This window comes from Talpa europaea (genome assembly GCF_964194135.1).
Source record: "Talpa europaea genome assembly, chromosome: X".
Taxonomy (NCBI): Eukaryota; Metazoa; Chordata; class Mammalia; order Eulipotyphla; family Talpidae; genus Talpa; species Talpa europaea.
Genome location: NC_140081.1, coordinates 96,371,729 through 96,388,321, shown reverse-complemented (window position 1 = coordinate 96,388,321; position 16,593 = coordinate 96,371,729). Strand labels below are relative to the sequence as shown.

The 16,593-nt window shown below is 53.5% G+C and overlaps 1 protein-coding gene across 1 annotated transcript; it reads left to right on the top strand.

Annotated features, from left to right (window-relative positions):
• Nucleotides 1-1,044: 1,044 nt before the first annotated feature.
• Nucleotides 1,045-10,982, top strand: LOC311187745 (histone-lysine N-methyltransferase PRDM7-like; the record flags this gene model as incomplete). The annotated part of the gene is made up of 10 exons (XM_084259068.1): nucleotides 1,045-1,110; nucleotides 1,389-1,512; nucleotides 1,769-1,876; nucleotides 4,454-4,503; nucleotides 7,425-7,581; nucleotides 8,190-8,291; nucleotides 8,494-8,765; nucleotides 9,089-9,156; nucleotides 10,339-10,532; nucleotides 10,798-10,982. 10 exons carry the CDS (start codon nucleotides 1,045-1,047, stop codon nucleotides 10,980-10,982), a joined length of 1,326 nt encoding a protein of 441 aa, XP_084115194.1.
• Nucleotides 10,983-16,593: the final 5,611 nt, after the last annotated feature.

The window sequence follows — 16,593 nt, the reverse complement described above, 5'->3', positions numbered from 1 at the left end:
GGTTGGGCCCCGCCTTGCCTCCCCTCCCCCCTGCTGGGCCCCGCCCTCAGGCCGATCCCGACAGCCCATTGGCGAGCGGCGCTGACGGGCACTTGCGGCGCTGACGTGCACTTGGGGCATAGACCCGCTGAGGCGCGGAGGCGGAGGCCGCGCCTAAGGTGGGCGTCGCGGGGAGGGAGCAGCGGCGTCTTGGGCTGCAGCCCTGCCCATCCGGAGGCACCAGCCCCGCCCCAGGGGCGCTGCCCCCTCGCCCTCAGGGCACACCCCGCTCGCTAAGCCGCGGGAACCCCGAAGCTCCTCGGTGAGGCCCCGCCACTCCCGGCCCAGACCCCAAGGCCTGTCAGCAGAGCACACCAGCCCCAAGCGCCCGGACACCAAGTGCCCGGTAAACGTGCCCCCCCAGCCTGAGCACCCCTGGACACCCCACCCGAGGAGCCCTCAGCACATCGGCCCCTGAGGAACCAAGTTCCCTCCTCAGACCCCGAAACTCTCAGCCTCACATTGACCCTTTGCCCTGCCCTGCCGGCCTCGTGTCACCCCTAAACCCCTGGGGACCCCAAAACCCTTAAACTGAGGGACCCCTTCTGTCAGCCTCAGATCCCGGGACCCCACCGCCTGAGATACTGGGAAAGCATCTCTCTCGGCCTGAGGGAACCCCAAACCCTCTCAGCCTGGGACCCCCCGCTTCCCTCAGCCTTGGGGTCTCAGCCCCTAGAGGCTGAGCCCGCTCTGACGCCCAGACATTCCGGCAGCCCCGGGGGAGCCCCAGCTCAAGCGATGTCCACGACCCCTCTGCTAGCGGCGCCGCCACGCTCCAGGGCCTCAGCGCCCCCGTCAGGCGCCATGGGGTCTTCTGCGGACAGGCCGCGCAGCACGTCTGAACCTCGGGCTGGCATCGTGGGTGCCACAGGCCTCTGCCCCCGCGCGTCACGCCTTCCTGCCCGGGTGCCCGCCCGAAAGGTCGACTGACCTGGCTTCGCCCTTCTGGGCCTCTCCTGTAGGTTTCGTGGTGCAGGCTTGGGCGCCCAGGGCTCCTCGCCAGCCATGAGCCCTGCGCAGTCTCGGGAGGAGAGGCCCAAGGGAGACGCAGGTGGACGCCAGGGGGCGCCGGTGAGCCGGGGGGCCGCTGCGGGCAGCACCGGCCTGGGCGGGCTGGGGGCCGGTGACAGTGGCGGGGGCTGGCGGGGACTCCCGCGCGATTGCAGAATGGGGGCGGGCGGGCCTGATACCCCAGCGCTGCGCCCTGTGCCAGGGACAGAAAATGGCCAGTGCTGCCTCAGTTCGTCAGGGCCCAAGGAGGAAGATCTTTACATAGCACAGAGCACACCCTGCACAGGGAAGCCAGGCCGCCCTGACCTACACGGCGTGCTGAGATGTGCTCCCCTCAGGCCAAGGACGCGTTCAGAGACATCGCCATGTACTTCTCCAAGGAGAAGTGGACTGCCATGGGTGACTGGGAGAAAAGGCGCTATCGCAACGTGAAGAGGAACTACCAGGCGCTGATCAGTATAGGTAACAGGAAGCGCAGCATTCAAAGGAGCTGGGGGGTGAGGCGGTGGATTAGCTGGCCGCATATTGGCACTCTCCCAAGGGGCTCCACCTGTCCATGCGTGGCCACACATCTGCAGGGAAGTGTGGTGCATGGTCTCGGAGCCTGCTGGCCGACAGAGCAGCCCTCGCACCTTGCATGCTCCACTCTCCCAGCCCACCTGCCTCTGTCCCTCGCTCCAGCTCTTCCCTTTTCCAGCCAAGATTTGCTTCTTTGCAGGTCTCAGAGCCCCTCGGCCAGCTTTCATGTGCCACCGCAGGCTGGCCATCAAACCCAAGGAAGAGGACAGCGAGGATTCTGACGAAGAGTGGACACCACGGCGGCAAGGTGAGAAGGCACCTGGAGGATGTAACGTGTCCCCCTGAACCCAACCTGGGTCCGGGCTCAGCTGCATCTCAGCAGGTAACCAAGGAAACAGTGATTCCTCAAGAACACAAATGTTCAGGAAATGAGATGCAAAACATAGCAAGAGGCTACTCATACAAAGGTTTAAAGGGCTTAAAATCCTTTTTAGATACATTATTAAGCAGTAAACCCTGAGCCTATAAAGTATAAAACCCTGAGCTAGTAAATACCAAATTAAGAACAGTCATCAAGGGCCTCCCCTGGTGGCACAGGCGGTTGAGCGCTGCGCTGTGAAGCTGCCCGCAGCCTCTGCAGCGCTGGTTAGGTCCCGCCGGCCGGTGAGGCTCCCACATGGCATGGCAGACCTCTCCTGTCTTGCCGCTGCTCCCCTCAGCAGTGTATTTAATCAGTCTGCCTGTTCTGTTCCCTGCTCTGTCTCTGGCGAATCCTCTCACCCTCCCTGGCATCTGGCCTGTACCCCGCTCTTGTATAAATAAATAAATAAATAAATCTAAAAAAAAAAAAAACAACAGTCATCAGTAAGAGAAAGAGAAAGGGCTGGCAGGTGGCTTTGTTGTCTCTTGGTTTGTTTTTCTTTGACTTTTTTTCTAATTGGAAATAAAAATTAAAATATCTGAAGCCATTGTGGCAGAATGTTGAGATCAGATTAAATGGTACTGAATGTATAGGTTTCCCAGGATAATTTTCCATACTTTCCTATTAGTTTAAAATGTAAAAGATTATTTTTGCTAAACGTTGTTAATAAAAGAACAATTAAAGAAGCCCTAAACTTAAATTGCTGTAGAGTTTTCTGACACTAATCTCATCATATTTTTTTATATATTTTTTAAAGATTTATTTATGCAAACAAGAGCTGGGGTACAGGCCAGAGATGTGGGGGGTGGTGGTGGTGACAGGATTCACCAGAGACAGAGTGGGGAACAGAACAGGCAGAGTGACTGAAATACACTGCTGAGGGGAGCAGCGGGCAAGACAGGAGAGGTCTGCTGCGCCATGTGGGTTGTTCCCTGGCAGGCCGGGGATCGAACTCATGCTGCAGAGGCTGAGGATTGCTTCACAGTGTGGTGCTTAACTCCTTGTGGCACCAGGGAGGCCCCTAACCTTATCATATTTTAACTACTGAATTAAATGTCTTAGAAGAGGAAATGATTAACAGAGTCTGTAAAGATACATAATTTATGTATGTATATTTAAATCACAACACGTGATCTTCATACCCTATAATGAAACTGATTCTTTGATTTGATTTTGGGAACGTGTTTGAGAGAGCTACTAAGTCTCCCTGATCTCGCCTACATCCGTGGCCAGAAACACCCTTGGGTAAATGAAATGCAATCATTTTAAAATAATTTAAGTTAGGTGCTAACTTCCTCTTGTGCTGTTTAGACAGGAGACTTTAAAGGAATCAACCTGCATAAACTGGAGAAAGCAAATTAGATTAGGATTTCCCCATCTATGGATTTTTGCTACCTTAGGCTCTTAAAAGTAGTGTAAGATCTGAAAACTCAACATGTGACTGTCCCCCAAAGGTTTTGATTTAGAGAGTCCATAGGGAATATATACCCCATGGTTTACTAGACACCTATACATCTTCATCTGGGCTCATTTAAAACCTCCACCCTGTGGCCTGAGTTCAATCCCTGGCCAGGGAGCTGACCAACATGGTGCAGCAGACCTCTCCAGTCTCTCCGCTACTCCCCTCAGCAGTATATTTCAGTAGATCCACCTGTTCTGCTCTCCACTCTGTCTCTGGTGAGTCCTTTCACCACCACCCTGCACCTCAGTCCTACACCCCAGTTCTTCTATGCATAAGTAAATAAATATAACCCAGTAAATTCTTTGTGTAAAGAAAAAAAAGCACCTAACAAATTTATCCTCTTAACAGTTTTTAAGTGCCCAGTACATATTTTAACTCTATGCACATTATTGTCCAGTGGCTCTCTAGAACTCTTTCATCTTGCATGACCAGAACTCTATGCCCATTGAACAGCAGCTCCAGTTCCTCCTCACCCTTTACCTGGTAACCACCATGCTATTTACTGTTTCCATGAACTTGATTAATTAGGTAGCTCCTATGAATGGAATCAAGCAGCATTTGTCTTTTGTGAACAGTTGTCACGATGACATATCAACAAGATCCATTGATATTGTAGCATATGACAGGATTTTCTTCTTTTGTAAGACTGAATAATATTCCATTTTATGTATAGACCACATTTTCATTTTCTAGCCATCCACTGATAAACATTTAGGTTGTTTCCATGGCTTGGGTATTGTGAATAATGCAGCAATGACCACAGGTTTACAAATATTTACTCAAACTGCTATTTCAATAGTTCTGAACAATTTTTTGAGGAACCTCCTGCTGTGTCCATAGTTGCTGCCCCGTTTTACATTTCCACCCACAGTGTGTAGGGTTCCAACTTCTCTACATCTGCATTTGTCACTCTCTGGTTCAGATTTGTGTGTCCCTGATGAGAATCTCCAGAGTTTGGAAAAATTTACCAACCAAAATACTGATTTCTCATCACTTTCTAGTCAAACATCCACGGGTGGCCTTCAGAGTAAAACAGAGTAAACGCCAGAAGGTGAGTATTTCCCAAATCCTGTTGACAAGTCTTCCTCATGGATATGAACACAGGTAAGTGCATGAGAATGCACAGAGAACCCTAGGAAGTGCGCACCTCCTTGTCTGATACAAGAAACTATATCATCATTCAGCAGATGATCAGGATAGCAACAAAAGCAGCTAACTCTTGTTTCATTTTCATGATATTTCAGACCTTATTTTAGGCATTTTACATGAATAACCTCATTTAACTTTACTACAATCCTACATGGTACATCCCATGACTGTCATCATTTGTAGATGAGGAAACTGAGGCACAGAATTGACTGTGTCTGAGATCACAGTATCACTGGTTGTGTAATCTAATCCAAAGTTCTTTCTCTAGACTACTTACGAGTTCATTACAGTTTATAAATTTTACATTGTATTATAACATCATTCATCTGACTGATGATTTCAACTTCAGTTCTTTTTTAAATTTTTTAAATATAGCACTTTTTTCTTACATCGTTGTTAAAATTTGGACAGTATCTCCCCTCAGGTATGGTCACCATAGTTCTCCCACCAACAAAACACCCAAAGTCCACACCATATTCTCCTGTGCTCTTCCTCTCCCCTCACCCCGTTTTCACCCCTCCCCATCTCCTCCCTCACCTCCCTCTCCTTCTGGATGATTTATATCGATGGTCAGCTTTCAAGGGCTGTCTTCACCTGACCCTTTGTCAGCCTCAGATTTTTTCTGCTGTGCTAAAACCAAAGATCTCTCTGACTGATGAGAGCTGATTACTATATGGGCAGCCTGTACAGTGGATGATGTGTACCGTGGACAAGTGAAGGAGATAGGGGACCCACCCTCTGAGTACCCCACTCTACTGCAAGGAAGCAGCTCCCAGCCCTGGGGAGCTGCAGGTTTGATGTTGAGAAACAATTAGTAAGAAAACAACTTAAGGACTTTGTAGAGGTTACACACTATACAACAGGAACCTTCCAATGAAAATGATTTAAAACATTTGTTTCTGTTGGAGACAGTAAGAGCTGCTTTCTCGGAGCTCTAATCAGGACAGTCCAAGTTGTTTGGAGTCCTTTGTTAACCTTCCTTCTGCCTGGGAAAGCTCTGGGAGAGGCTGGTCCATACATGATTCTTCTCAGAAGGCCCAGGCCCAGCTGAGGGCACCCAAGGGAACCCCACGTTTTCTGCATGAGCAACTCCACATTCACAAGTCCAACTAGAAGTAAGGGGGTCAAAGAATGCTGAAGATAATATCTTCGAGGTAGATTTCAAATACAGGTGGTTTTAGGGGTGGTCTGATAGCAGGACTGTAATCTCACAGTGATGCCCTGTTGATGGCTCACAAAACACTTTGGGGAACACTGTTATATTTCATGTCACTCTGACATTAAGAATTACCCCATATGCCAGTTTGCGGATCAGGAAACTAAAGAGAACTAAACACTAGTACGGCCTCACTCAAACAGGACTACAGGAACCAGCTCATCTAAGCACGAATATTCTTCCCCAGATATGGCAACTTGAAGCTTTAGCATCATGTTCTTTATTGCCTGGATGCATTTCCTGCCAATCATTTCTTTGTCCTCTTCCTAAGAGAGATGGGTTTTATTTCTGTCACTGCTCTGTTACTTCATTTTCCAGATATGTCTGTTCCCTTTTATCTATACTTTCTCTTTCATTAAATACCCACTAGGTTATAGAAAATCCCCCTCTTTTTCTCTATAAGCCTTTTTTTTAAACTTTTTTTAAGCCTTTTTTTAAACTTTTTTTTTAAACCTATCCCTTTGGCCCTTAAATCCCTTCCTGCTCCTGCTTAACCTCAAAAACCTCCTTTGGGTTATCAATGTTCAGAGATTTTTAATTATTTCACTTCATCAGTATATCCACTTTGATTCCCTATTTTACACATATAAGTAACATTGCCCAATATTTGTCTTTATATTTCTGACTTGCTTTATTTTACCTAATACTCTCAAGCTCCTTCCATTTTACTGTAAAGGACAATCCTCTCTCCTTACAACTGAGTAATGTTCTGTGTGCTCTTTAAGGCTTTACCCTCCTTTCACAGACCATGTTGATCATCCAGATAGTCTGCCCACATACTCTCCTTTCCTCACTCTCACTTTTATGGAGAAATCTGAGAGAAACTGGAAGGGAAAGAGCCTTAAGACATGGGGTTCAGCCCTCAATTCATTACCCGCGTAAGCCTTTCGTTTACCTTTAGAATTCAGATGCCTTCATTATTTACAAGGGTTGTTGAGGTGTTGACTAAAGTCATCCACGTGAGAACACATCACAAGCCTTGACTGACTAAAGAAATGCACCTTGTCTTTTTTTTTTAAGATTTATTTATTTATTGGGCCTCCCAGGTGGCGCAGCGGTTGAGCGCTGGGTTGCGAAGCTGCTCGCGGCCTCTGGAGTGCCGGTTCGATCCCCGGCTGCTCCCCGGCCACTGGCGGAGGGTCCCACATGGCGCGCAGACCTCTCCTGCTGTCCGCTGCTCCCCTCAGCAGTGTGTACTTCAGTCCTTCTGCCTGCTCTGCTCCCTGCTCTGGCTCTGGTGAATCCTCTCACCCTCCCGTGCTTCTGACTGTACCCAGTGCTTGTATAAATAAATAAATAAATCTTTAAAAAAAGAGAGCTTTATTTATTTATTTATACAAGCACTGGGTACAGTCAGAAGCACAGGAGGGTGAGAGAACTCACCAGAGCCAGAGCCGGGAACAGAACAGGCAGACTGATGAAATACACTGCTGAGGGGAGCAGCGGGCAGCAGGAGAGGTCTGCGCACCATGTGGGACCCTCGCAGGCAGCCGGGGATTCAACCGGCACTGCAGAGGCTGCAGGCAGCTTCGCAGCCCAGCGCTCAACCACTGCGCCACCAGGGGAGGCCCTGCACCTTGTCTTTTAATGTGACTCTCACATTGTAGGGAATGTCCAGAGCTGCAGTAAGTAATGAATCTAGTTTGAAGGAAATGTCAGGAACAGCAGCTTTGCTGAACACCAGTGGCTCAGAGGAGGCCCAGAGACCAGTGAACCTTCCTAAAGAAGCAAGTACTTCTGGACAGCACTCTAGACAAAAACAGGGTAAGAGAAAAGAATTGGGGTTTCATCCTCTGAGTAGGAAGGTTAAGAATGAACTAGGTGTGTGGAGTGGACTTTGGATGTGCCTGGGCTTAAGTTGGGCTAAGCTTAACTACCAAGTTTTTTGGGGCCAAGGCAACCCTTGCAAATCCTCTGAGCTCCTAAGTAATCTGTAGAGTGGAGGTAAGGATACATAGCTCAAAAATCATTTGAAAGTGTTAAGTAAGATATGAGAGAATCGACTTGTGGGCACTGCCAAGTAACCCACCTGCAATGCAGGGTTGGTGCTTCCTGGTGTGTGCCCAGGCCTTCACGCAGTGCCCAGCCTGACAGGCCTCAATGATGCTCTCTGAATGAATAAATATGCAAGTAAGCCAATGTGGAAGTAGAGAGGTTGGAAGTTAAACCTGATAACAGGAAGAGTGAGAAATTAAAATTGAACTTAGCACCTGAAGTCAGTGTGGAGTGTTGCTTGCACTGCACTAACAGTTAAAGGGGGGTAGAGTATATGGACAGAAGATAACTTGGTAGAAGATTTCACATGTCCTGACAAAACAGAGAAAAACACTCCAGATGCACCAGCCTCGCTCACCTATTCTTTTCCACCTCAGAGCTGAGGAGAAAGAAGCCTGACGTGAAGATGTACTCACTACGAGAGAGAAAAGGCTGCACATACCAAGAGGTCAGCGAGCCCCAGGATGACGACTACCTCTGTAAGTCACCCCAGCCACTCACAGGGAAGGCCACTGTGTCTTGGTCCAATGATTCCATTTCATCAGTTGGCCCCAAACCACCCACTTCCTCTAGAGACACGGAGGGCAGGACAGAGGCCACAGTGAGGGCTCAGGGTTCTCCCTGGGGTGCTTCACAGCCTGCGCATACTCTACCTTGCAACTCTGTTGTTCTTGCCTCCAGATTGTGAGAACTGTCAGAACTTCTTCGTTGACAGCTGTGATGCCCACGGAGCCCCTACATTCATCAAAGACAATGACGTAGACAAGGGGCATCCTGACCGCTCAGCCCTCACCCTGCCCCCTGGGCTGAGGATCGGGCCTTCAAGCATCCCGGAGGCTGGGCTGGGAGTCTGGAATGAAGCGTCCAACCTGCCGCTGGGCCTGCACTTTGGCCCCTATGAGGGCCACATCACAGAAGATGAAGAGGCAGCCAACAGCGGGTACTCCTGGCTGGTAAGAGCCACACGCCTCCTGGGGTGACAGGTCTCACCTTCTCCAGGCTGGGCCAGGGCTGGGTGGGGAGGACAGGGGCCCTGAGTGCTAAGTGCACTTCGCCTGAACACAAGCTCTGTGTGTGATCAGGGGTGGGTGAGAGCGCAGGGAAGATGGGGATGATTGCTGGCTTCAGGGCTGCTGAGAGACGAGAGGCGGAGAGGACGACCAAGGGGCACACCTGTGCCCACAGCAGAGGCCGAGTCCATGCAGGCGAAAGCAGTGATGGTAGAAGGAAATCACTTCTATCCAAAAGCACCTTAATTTCTCTTCCTAAAACACAGATCACTAAAGGGAGAAATTGCTACGAGTATGTGGATGGAAAAGACAAGTCTTGGGCCAACTGGATGAGGTAAAACCGCTGGGCCTCTGAGTCCCAGAGAGGAAGCATCTCTACAGCCTTTTCATTCCCTTCCACACCCCACTGTGGTCTCCTCTAAGCCGCTGCTCCTCCCTCTTCTCCATACAATGCTCTTTTATTTCAAGACACATGGGGGAGGGGGATGAAAAAGATACTGTATGTCCTCAAAATATAAATCTCTGTGCTAGACAAAATGTGGGCACTTGGGGAAAAAAACGGAAGAGATTATATTGGCCAGAGACAAGGGATCCCACCCACTCAGCATGGAGGCACACACAGCCTGTGCTCCGATGGCCACACACCCTGTGGCCTGGGGAGCTCACTGCAGATAGACAGTAAACAATCTAGGGACTGTTTACTCATGGGGTGACAGGTCTCACCTTCTCCAGGCTGGGCTGGGGTGGGTGGGGAGGACAAGGGCCCTGAGTGCTACGTGCACTTGGCCTGTACACAAGCTCTATGTGCGATCAGGGGTGGGTGAGATACTGTATAATTTCCCTGTTTCTTGAGATGTGCATACACACAGCCTGGATCGGGACCTCTGTCTCTGGCTGTGAGCTGGCACTGGGCTCTGAGGCTGGGGTGGGCAGCAGTCTGGCCGTGGCCTCTGTACTTAGAGGCTCACCCTCCCTCCACGGGGGCTCCCCTTTTATTAGGAGACATAGAAAAAGAATAAACTAGGGTTGCTCCATGTTACGATGCTAAGACAAAGAGCTCCCCAGGTTTCCAGGAGAACCTGGGGTGAAGGGGACTCAGATAAAGCATGGGGAGAATAGAGAAAGGTCCCTTGAAGATGGCTGCAGCGGGGCTGATGCTGAGAGGCCTGCTGACTGAAGCATGCAGCCCTCCAGACCACGCTCTGGGCCATGAACCAGAACCCAGGGCAGGGAAGGCACAGCCTCGGGCCTTAATGGCTCAGCGAGAAGGAGGCCAGCCTGGAATGGGCTTCGCCAGTGGTCACCTGGCAGGGGGCACTGCAGTCACAGGACCACAGTGAGCAGCACTGAAGTGGGCAGGTGTCACGTCCCTTGTGAGGGGGACTTGGGCATGACCAGAAGGTTCCCTGAGGCAGGGGATCATCGCAGCAGGGGCTTGATAGACAGGAAAGAGGTGATGTGGTTCTCATGCCTGGAGACTTACTTCCTGGCTTTCTTCCCCTTTGCCCCCCCCCAGGTATGTGAACTGTGCCAGGGATGAGGAGGAGCAGAACCTGGTGGCCTTTCAGTACCACAGGCAGATATTCTACCGCACCTGCCAGGTGGTCAGGCCAGGCCAGGAGCTGCTGGTCTGGTATGGCGATGAGTACGGCCAGGAGCTAGGCATCAAGTGGGGCAGTGAGTGGAAGAGGGCACCTGCTACTGAGAGAGGTGGGTGCCACTGTCCCCAAGCCTTTCAGGGAGCTGGTGGGCCAGCTCCGAAGTAAAATTCAGTCAGTAAGATTTCACATCAGATGCTTCAGAAATTAAGAATTTGGTTCCTATTGCCTCTTGGGAATAATTGTTACATTCTATTTTTTGTTCTGACTTTTTATATTCCATGCACAAGATACACAACAGGGTAGACCTGTGGGTCAGGCAGTCCCCCTAGCAAGCTCACTGAGGGCATCTGCCTGTGTCTGAGCCCTCGCCCCAGCTCCCCGCTGCCGCTGCAGGCACTGGAGCCCGAGTCAGACTGGCTGTAGCAGTACCATCCTGAGTGCTGACGGTGACAACCCCACAGCAGCTCCCAGTGTCGGGGCCAGCCTTGGAGTCCAGGCTGTGGCACTTCGGGAAGGCCACTCGGCAATAACTGGCAGAGGCTCCCAGAGGGAGAGCTAGTGGGGCGAGGCAGGCAGGGAGTCTAGGGAGGCTGAGCCACTGCTCAGGTGGGGGAGCACCGAGGAAGGAGTTGGGAGGACATATGTGGCTCAGGGCTCCCGGCCACGGTGAGATACTGGGGCTTTCCCAGAGCGAACTGGAGCTACCAGGTCGTTCTTGGCCGCATAGAGGTATGTTGTGCTCTAAGATGACAGTCAGTTAATTTCTGGAGAATGCGCTGCAGGGCAATCCCCCAAGTCACTTCACCCTCGAGGGCCGGAGGACGGAGATGGCTGAGGCGGGCGGGCGGGCCAGGCCAGAGAGGTAAGGCTATGCATACACTTCGGAACAGGACTTCCGGTGTTTTAAAATGGGTTAAGACAGAATGAAATCAATAAAATATGAATCTCAAGGGTAAGGCTCGAAGAAGGGAATATTTTCATTTGCTGGTTTGGGGAAAAGAGGAGCAATTCACGACCCATGTGGCAGCAGGAGTGAGTCCTTCAGTCGGCCGGGCCTGGGCTAGGCTGTCTGGGTTCATAGAGCTCCAGGTTGAGCGGCTGCTACATTCCCAGGTCCTCTCCCCTCATAAGGCACAGCCGGTTGCTCTGGTGTGCTGGGTACTTCCCCGTGGAATGAAGCAGCTGCGGCACAGTGTCAGAGACATGGGGGCGCTGGTGTGAGGGGGTCCCCGCAGCCCCCTGCATGTAAGGAGCAGAGCTGTCTGATGTCAGGTGCAGGGCCCTGGCCTCGGTGATAGGTAAACAAGGCCTTCGATGGGGGCTTTCTGGATTTTGAAGATTTAGTGAGTAAAGGAGGAATGGAAAATAGACTGTAAAGGAACACTCGGTAGGAGACAAAGCTTCAGAATAACTGGGGGCTCTTCGGGAGACCAGGCCTAGGGCCCAGGTGACCCGGTCAACATGAATCTCAGCAAACACTTCTTCTTTCAGCAGAACCAAAGCCAGGGATCCACCCATGTCCCTCCTGCTCGCTGGCCTTCTCCGCTGAGAAATTCCTCAACCAACATGTGCGACACCATCATCCCACCCAGACCTTCCCAGCAACATCTGTGAGCAAACACCTCCCATCAGAGGATCCCTGCCCTGGTCATCAGCATCAGCAGCTGGCACATTCTGGTCCCCACAGCGGGAATGACAAACTTGAAAGCCAAGATGTCAAAGAAAGTCCCAAACCTTTGCTTAAAAGGATAAGGCAGAAGAACGTTTCAAAGGCCTTTTCCAATCTGCCAACAAGGCAAAACTGGAGCTCTAGGGGGCATGAGAGAGTGATGGAGGAAGAGCCAAGTCCAGGCCAGAAAGAGAATCCAAAGGACACAGGCAAATTATTCACTGGGGTAGGATTGTCAATAACTGCAACAGGCGAGTATAGAGGGAGTGGGCAAGGCATCCATGAGCAGTCACACCTCAGCACACACCAGAGGACACAGACAGGGGAGAAGCCCTATGTCTGCAGGGAGTGTGGGCGAGGCTTTGGTCGTAAGTCACACCTCATCACACACCAGAGGACACACACAGGGGAGAAGCCCTATATTTGCGAGGAGTGTGGAAGAAGCTTCAGTGATAAATCTACCCTCATTACACACCAGAGGACACACACAGGGGAGAAGCCCTTTGTCTGCAGGGAGTGTGGGCGAGCCTTTAGCCATAAGTCATACCTCATCAGACACCAGAGGACACACACAGGGGAGAAGCCCTGTGTCTGCAGGGAGTGTGGGCGAGGCTTCAGCCGTAAGTCACACCTCATCAGACACCAGAGGACACACAGGGGAGAAGCCCTGTGTCTGTAGAAGGGTGAGTAGTTCATTATCAGTGAATCACATCTCAGCAGCCACAGAGGACAAATGCAGCCACCACACATTCTGAACTTCCTCTGGGGTTGGGGGTAGGCGCTTCAGAGGTAGTCTACTGACCGGTCCACTCCCCAAGAGCCTAGTGAGGTCAGAAACCATCTAAATAATCCTCCACTCTCAAGACGAGATGAGGACAAACCGGTACTCGAGTGGCATGGCCATCAATCCCCTCCATGGTTTTGTCTGTTTTGTCTTGTTGCCTTTGCTCCAGTAAATTTTGTCTCCGTACAAATCTGATCCAGGTCATGTACCTCATTGGTCCTTGAAAGCAAAGGTGATCAGGAGGGCCATGGAGAACTCACTGTCACCCAGGCCTCCACACAAGTGCAACCTCTGGCAACGTGTCTATCTGGAATCAGACTAAGTAGGTAACTGGAGAATCGATTGCTGGGCCCAGGGAGAGCAATCCAGGACTTGAGACTCCCGGGGAGGGAAGTCCCTGTCCAGAGGGAAGTGTGGCCTTTTCTCTTGAAAGCGCCCTTGCCTCTGCGGACACCCTGCTCCCTCCTTCTGGGGCCTCTCCACGCTCTTGCCCCTGCAGCTTGGGGTGAAGCCCTGGTGTGTGGTGTGCTGTGCCTCTCTCCTGCCCCTCAGGGTCTGCATTATGGGGCTCAGCACATGGACTCCAAGCTGAGCCCTGCCCTGAGGAATGCAGGACACTCCAGCTCTGCTGTCCCTTTTGTAGCTATTCGAGGGGGTGATGGCCAGTCCCTCGAGCACCATGGCCACAGCGGGTGGCTGGCAGTGCAGGCCCACCCCTCCTTGTTCTCTCCCTGCAAAGTGCTCAGTGCCCACTTGCGGGCAGTCATCGCTAGACAAGGGAGGGGTGGGGCCTGGGGGCCAAATGCATTGGGGGGCCGACACCCCACGCTCTGTGACTCGGCTCCCCTGGGGAGGAGGCGTGAGGTCAGGGATGCGCCTCCTCCCAGGCCACTGCCCTTCCCACGGACGGGCAGTGGAATCCCCTACCGGAACACTGGGGATGCGGGGCGGGGTCTTCCTGGCCGGGAGGCGGGCGGTGGTGCCAGCGCGCACGGGGACCAACCGCGTCCACCCATGGGAGCCCGCACATGCAGCGCCCGCTCCAGATGCAGCGGGAGACCCTGGGGGTCCCTGCCCCATTCCCGGGGTCCCCGCGCTGCCCTCGAGGCCGCAGGGAGGCGCGCATCCCCGGGGCGCCCACCCACCGCCCAAGCACGGGTCCCGCATTCTGCCTCACCCAGCATCCACGCCCGACACAGGCAGTCAATTGTTTCCTGCGCTGGTCGGAAGGAGGGCGACGGGCGCCACTTCCCCGCGAGGAGAGGACTTGCACCACCCCTCGGTCCGCGGTCCCCCCCCCCGCGGGGGGGCGTGGCTGAGCTGTTGTGGGCGGGGCTGCGGTCGAGCCGCGGGCGGGGCTAGGACTGGGGGGGTGGGGCTGTACTCTGGTGGGCAGGGCTGCAGTCGAGCCACGGGCGGGGCTTCACGGGTGATGAGCGGCAGGAGGGGGCGGGGCTGCGATGTGGTGGGCGTGGCTGGGAGGCGGGGTGCGAGGAGTGGCGGGGGGCGGGGATGGGGGCGGGGCTTGGAGCGTGGGGGCCGCAGCAGCCCGCCGGGTCCAGCCGGCTGTGGGCCCGGCGCGGGGACCCCACACTCCAGCTCCCAGGACGGACGCGAGCCCCGGCAAGGCCGCGCAGTCCCGGGCGCAGCGGGCGAGAGCGGCCCCCCGCGCCGGGCTCCCCGGGCGCGGCGCAGCCTCGCGGGGCACCGGCCGGGGCTGGGGGTCCGGCCGCCCCGAAGGCCCGTCCCGGCTCTGGAGCGCGGCGGCTCCGGGCCGCGGGGTGCCGAGGGCGGCCTGAGCGCGGGGCCGGATGCGCTTTCCCCGCCGCCGGGACCCAGGGGCCGGGCGGGTCGGGAGGGGCCGGGCCCACAGGGAGAGGAGCGACCCGCGGCCCCGAACCCGCCGCACACGGGACGCCCCGGGGCCTCTGGCCAGCGCGGGGCTCAGCCGAGTGCGGGGCGCCGGGGGGGGGCCGCGCCGGCCGAGCAGCGGTTTCCTTCAGAGGCTTCGGCCTCTTTAGAACACGCAGAGCGGGTGCGGGGGGTCGGGGAGCAAGAGCCCCCCGCCCCCACCCGCTGCGGCCAGGAGGCGCCCCCCACCCCCCCCTACGATCCACCCGCGCCCGGTCTGTTCGCCGCCGCGGGGGCCGTCGTGGCTGCGCCGGGCCGTCGAGGGCGAGCATGTGCCTGGCAGCCTCCTGGGCCTCGGCCGCCCCTCGCTGGGTCCCCCCACCCCCTCGCCACCTCGCCCCGGCACCCCCGCCCCTCGCCACGCCCCGCTGCTCGCACCCGGCCTCTTTCCTAACCGCCGCTGGCCGGGCGGGGCTCCCGGCTGACCACGCCCAGGGCGGTGGGCTCGCCCGGGCATTTGCCGAAACAGGGGTGCGCCTGTCCTTGAGGTTACCTCCCTGCTCACGTGCGCTTGAACCTCAAAGGCGGTTTCCCCAGCCCTGTGAGCCGCGCGGGCCCGCCCTGCCTTCCCGCTCCCCGTGGAGCGACTAGAAAAGCCGGGCAGGGCGAGGGGTCCGGCGGGGGAGACCAGGTGGAGACCGCGGCCGACCCTGACGGCTGCCCAATCTCTGTCCGAGGATGGCGGCGGGACGCGTTGCTCCCTGGCTCCCGCGCTCTGCACCGCCTCGGTGCAGGTGGGTAGAGGAGAGGTAGGAGCTGTGGTGGGCGGGGCTGCGGTGCAGCAGCAGTAGGGACTTGGGGCGGGGTGCGAGGGCAAGGAGAAGCGGAAAGGGCGGGGCTTGGGGCGGGGCGAGGAGTTTGCGTTCTAGCTTCACGTTTTGAATTTCCTGACTTAATTCTGCTCCTTGATTCCTTTATAAAGCATATTGGCACTTTCCTGCAATTAAGTCACTTCAGTACAACGTTTTCTCTGGTGGCACCATGAAGCAGATGACAAAAGGACAATCTTACTTAGTGTTCCATCAGCAGAAAGGTGGAAGAATATCCTAATATTATACTATCAATAACTTGTCATCTATATGATAAAATGCCTTTGCCTTTCAATCTGAAACAGTCTTTCTTCATCTCTACAGAACAGACTGTTTTAGAAATTATAGAAAATAACACCTACATTTTTTATTAACACTCTGTTTTATGAATGTTCCATACCGGGAAAAAAGTAACATACTTAGATGTGTCTTCCTATTTGTATGCAGTTTACAAATTCAGTGCAATTACAATACAAATTAAAATGGCGTTCTTCAATGAAATGGAACCAATACGGTTCAAATTCATATGGGATCACAAAAACCTCTAGTAGCAAAGTTATTCTGACTATGGAGGGGGGGGAGGAGGTATTACACTCCCTGACATCAAATACTACAAAGCTATTATAATGAAAACATATTGGAACAACCATAGACACAGAGACCAATGGTGAACTAACCTATGACACAGCTGCAAAGAACATACATTGAAACAAAAATAGCCTCTTCAATAAATGATGCTGGGGAAACTGGATTGCAACATGCAAAAGAATGGAACTAGACCACTATCTCACACCATACACAAACCAACTCAGCTGGATGAAAGACTTGAAAGTGAAACCTGGCACTATAGAATATACGGAAGGGAACATAGTCAAACACTCAATGACACACTCCTCAGAAATATCTTTGAGGATTCTTTTCCAGAAGCAAGGAAAACCAGGGAGAATGTAAACAGTTGGGGTTACATCAACCTAAATAGAACAGCAGGCCCACTGTT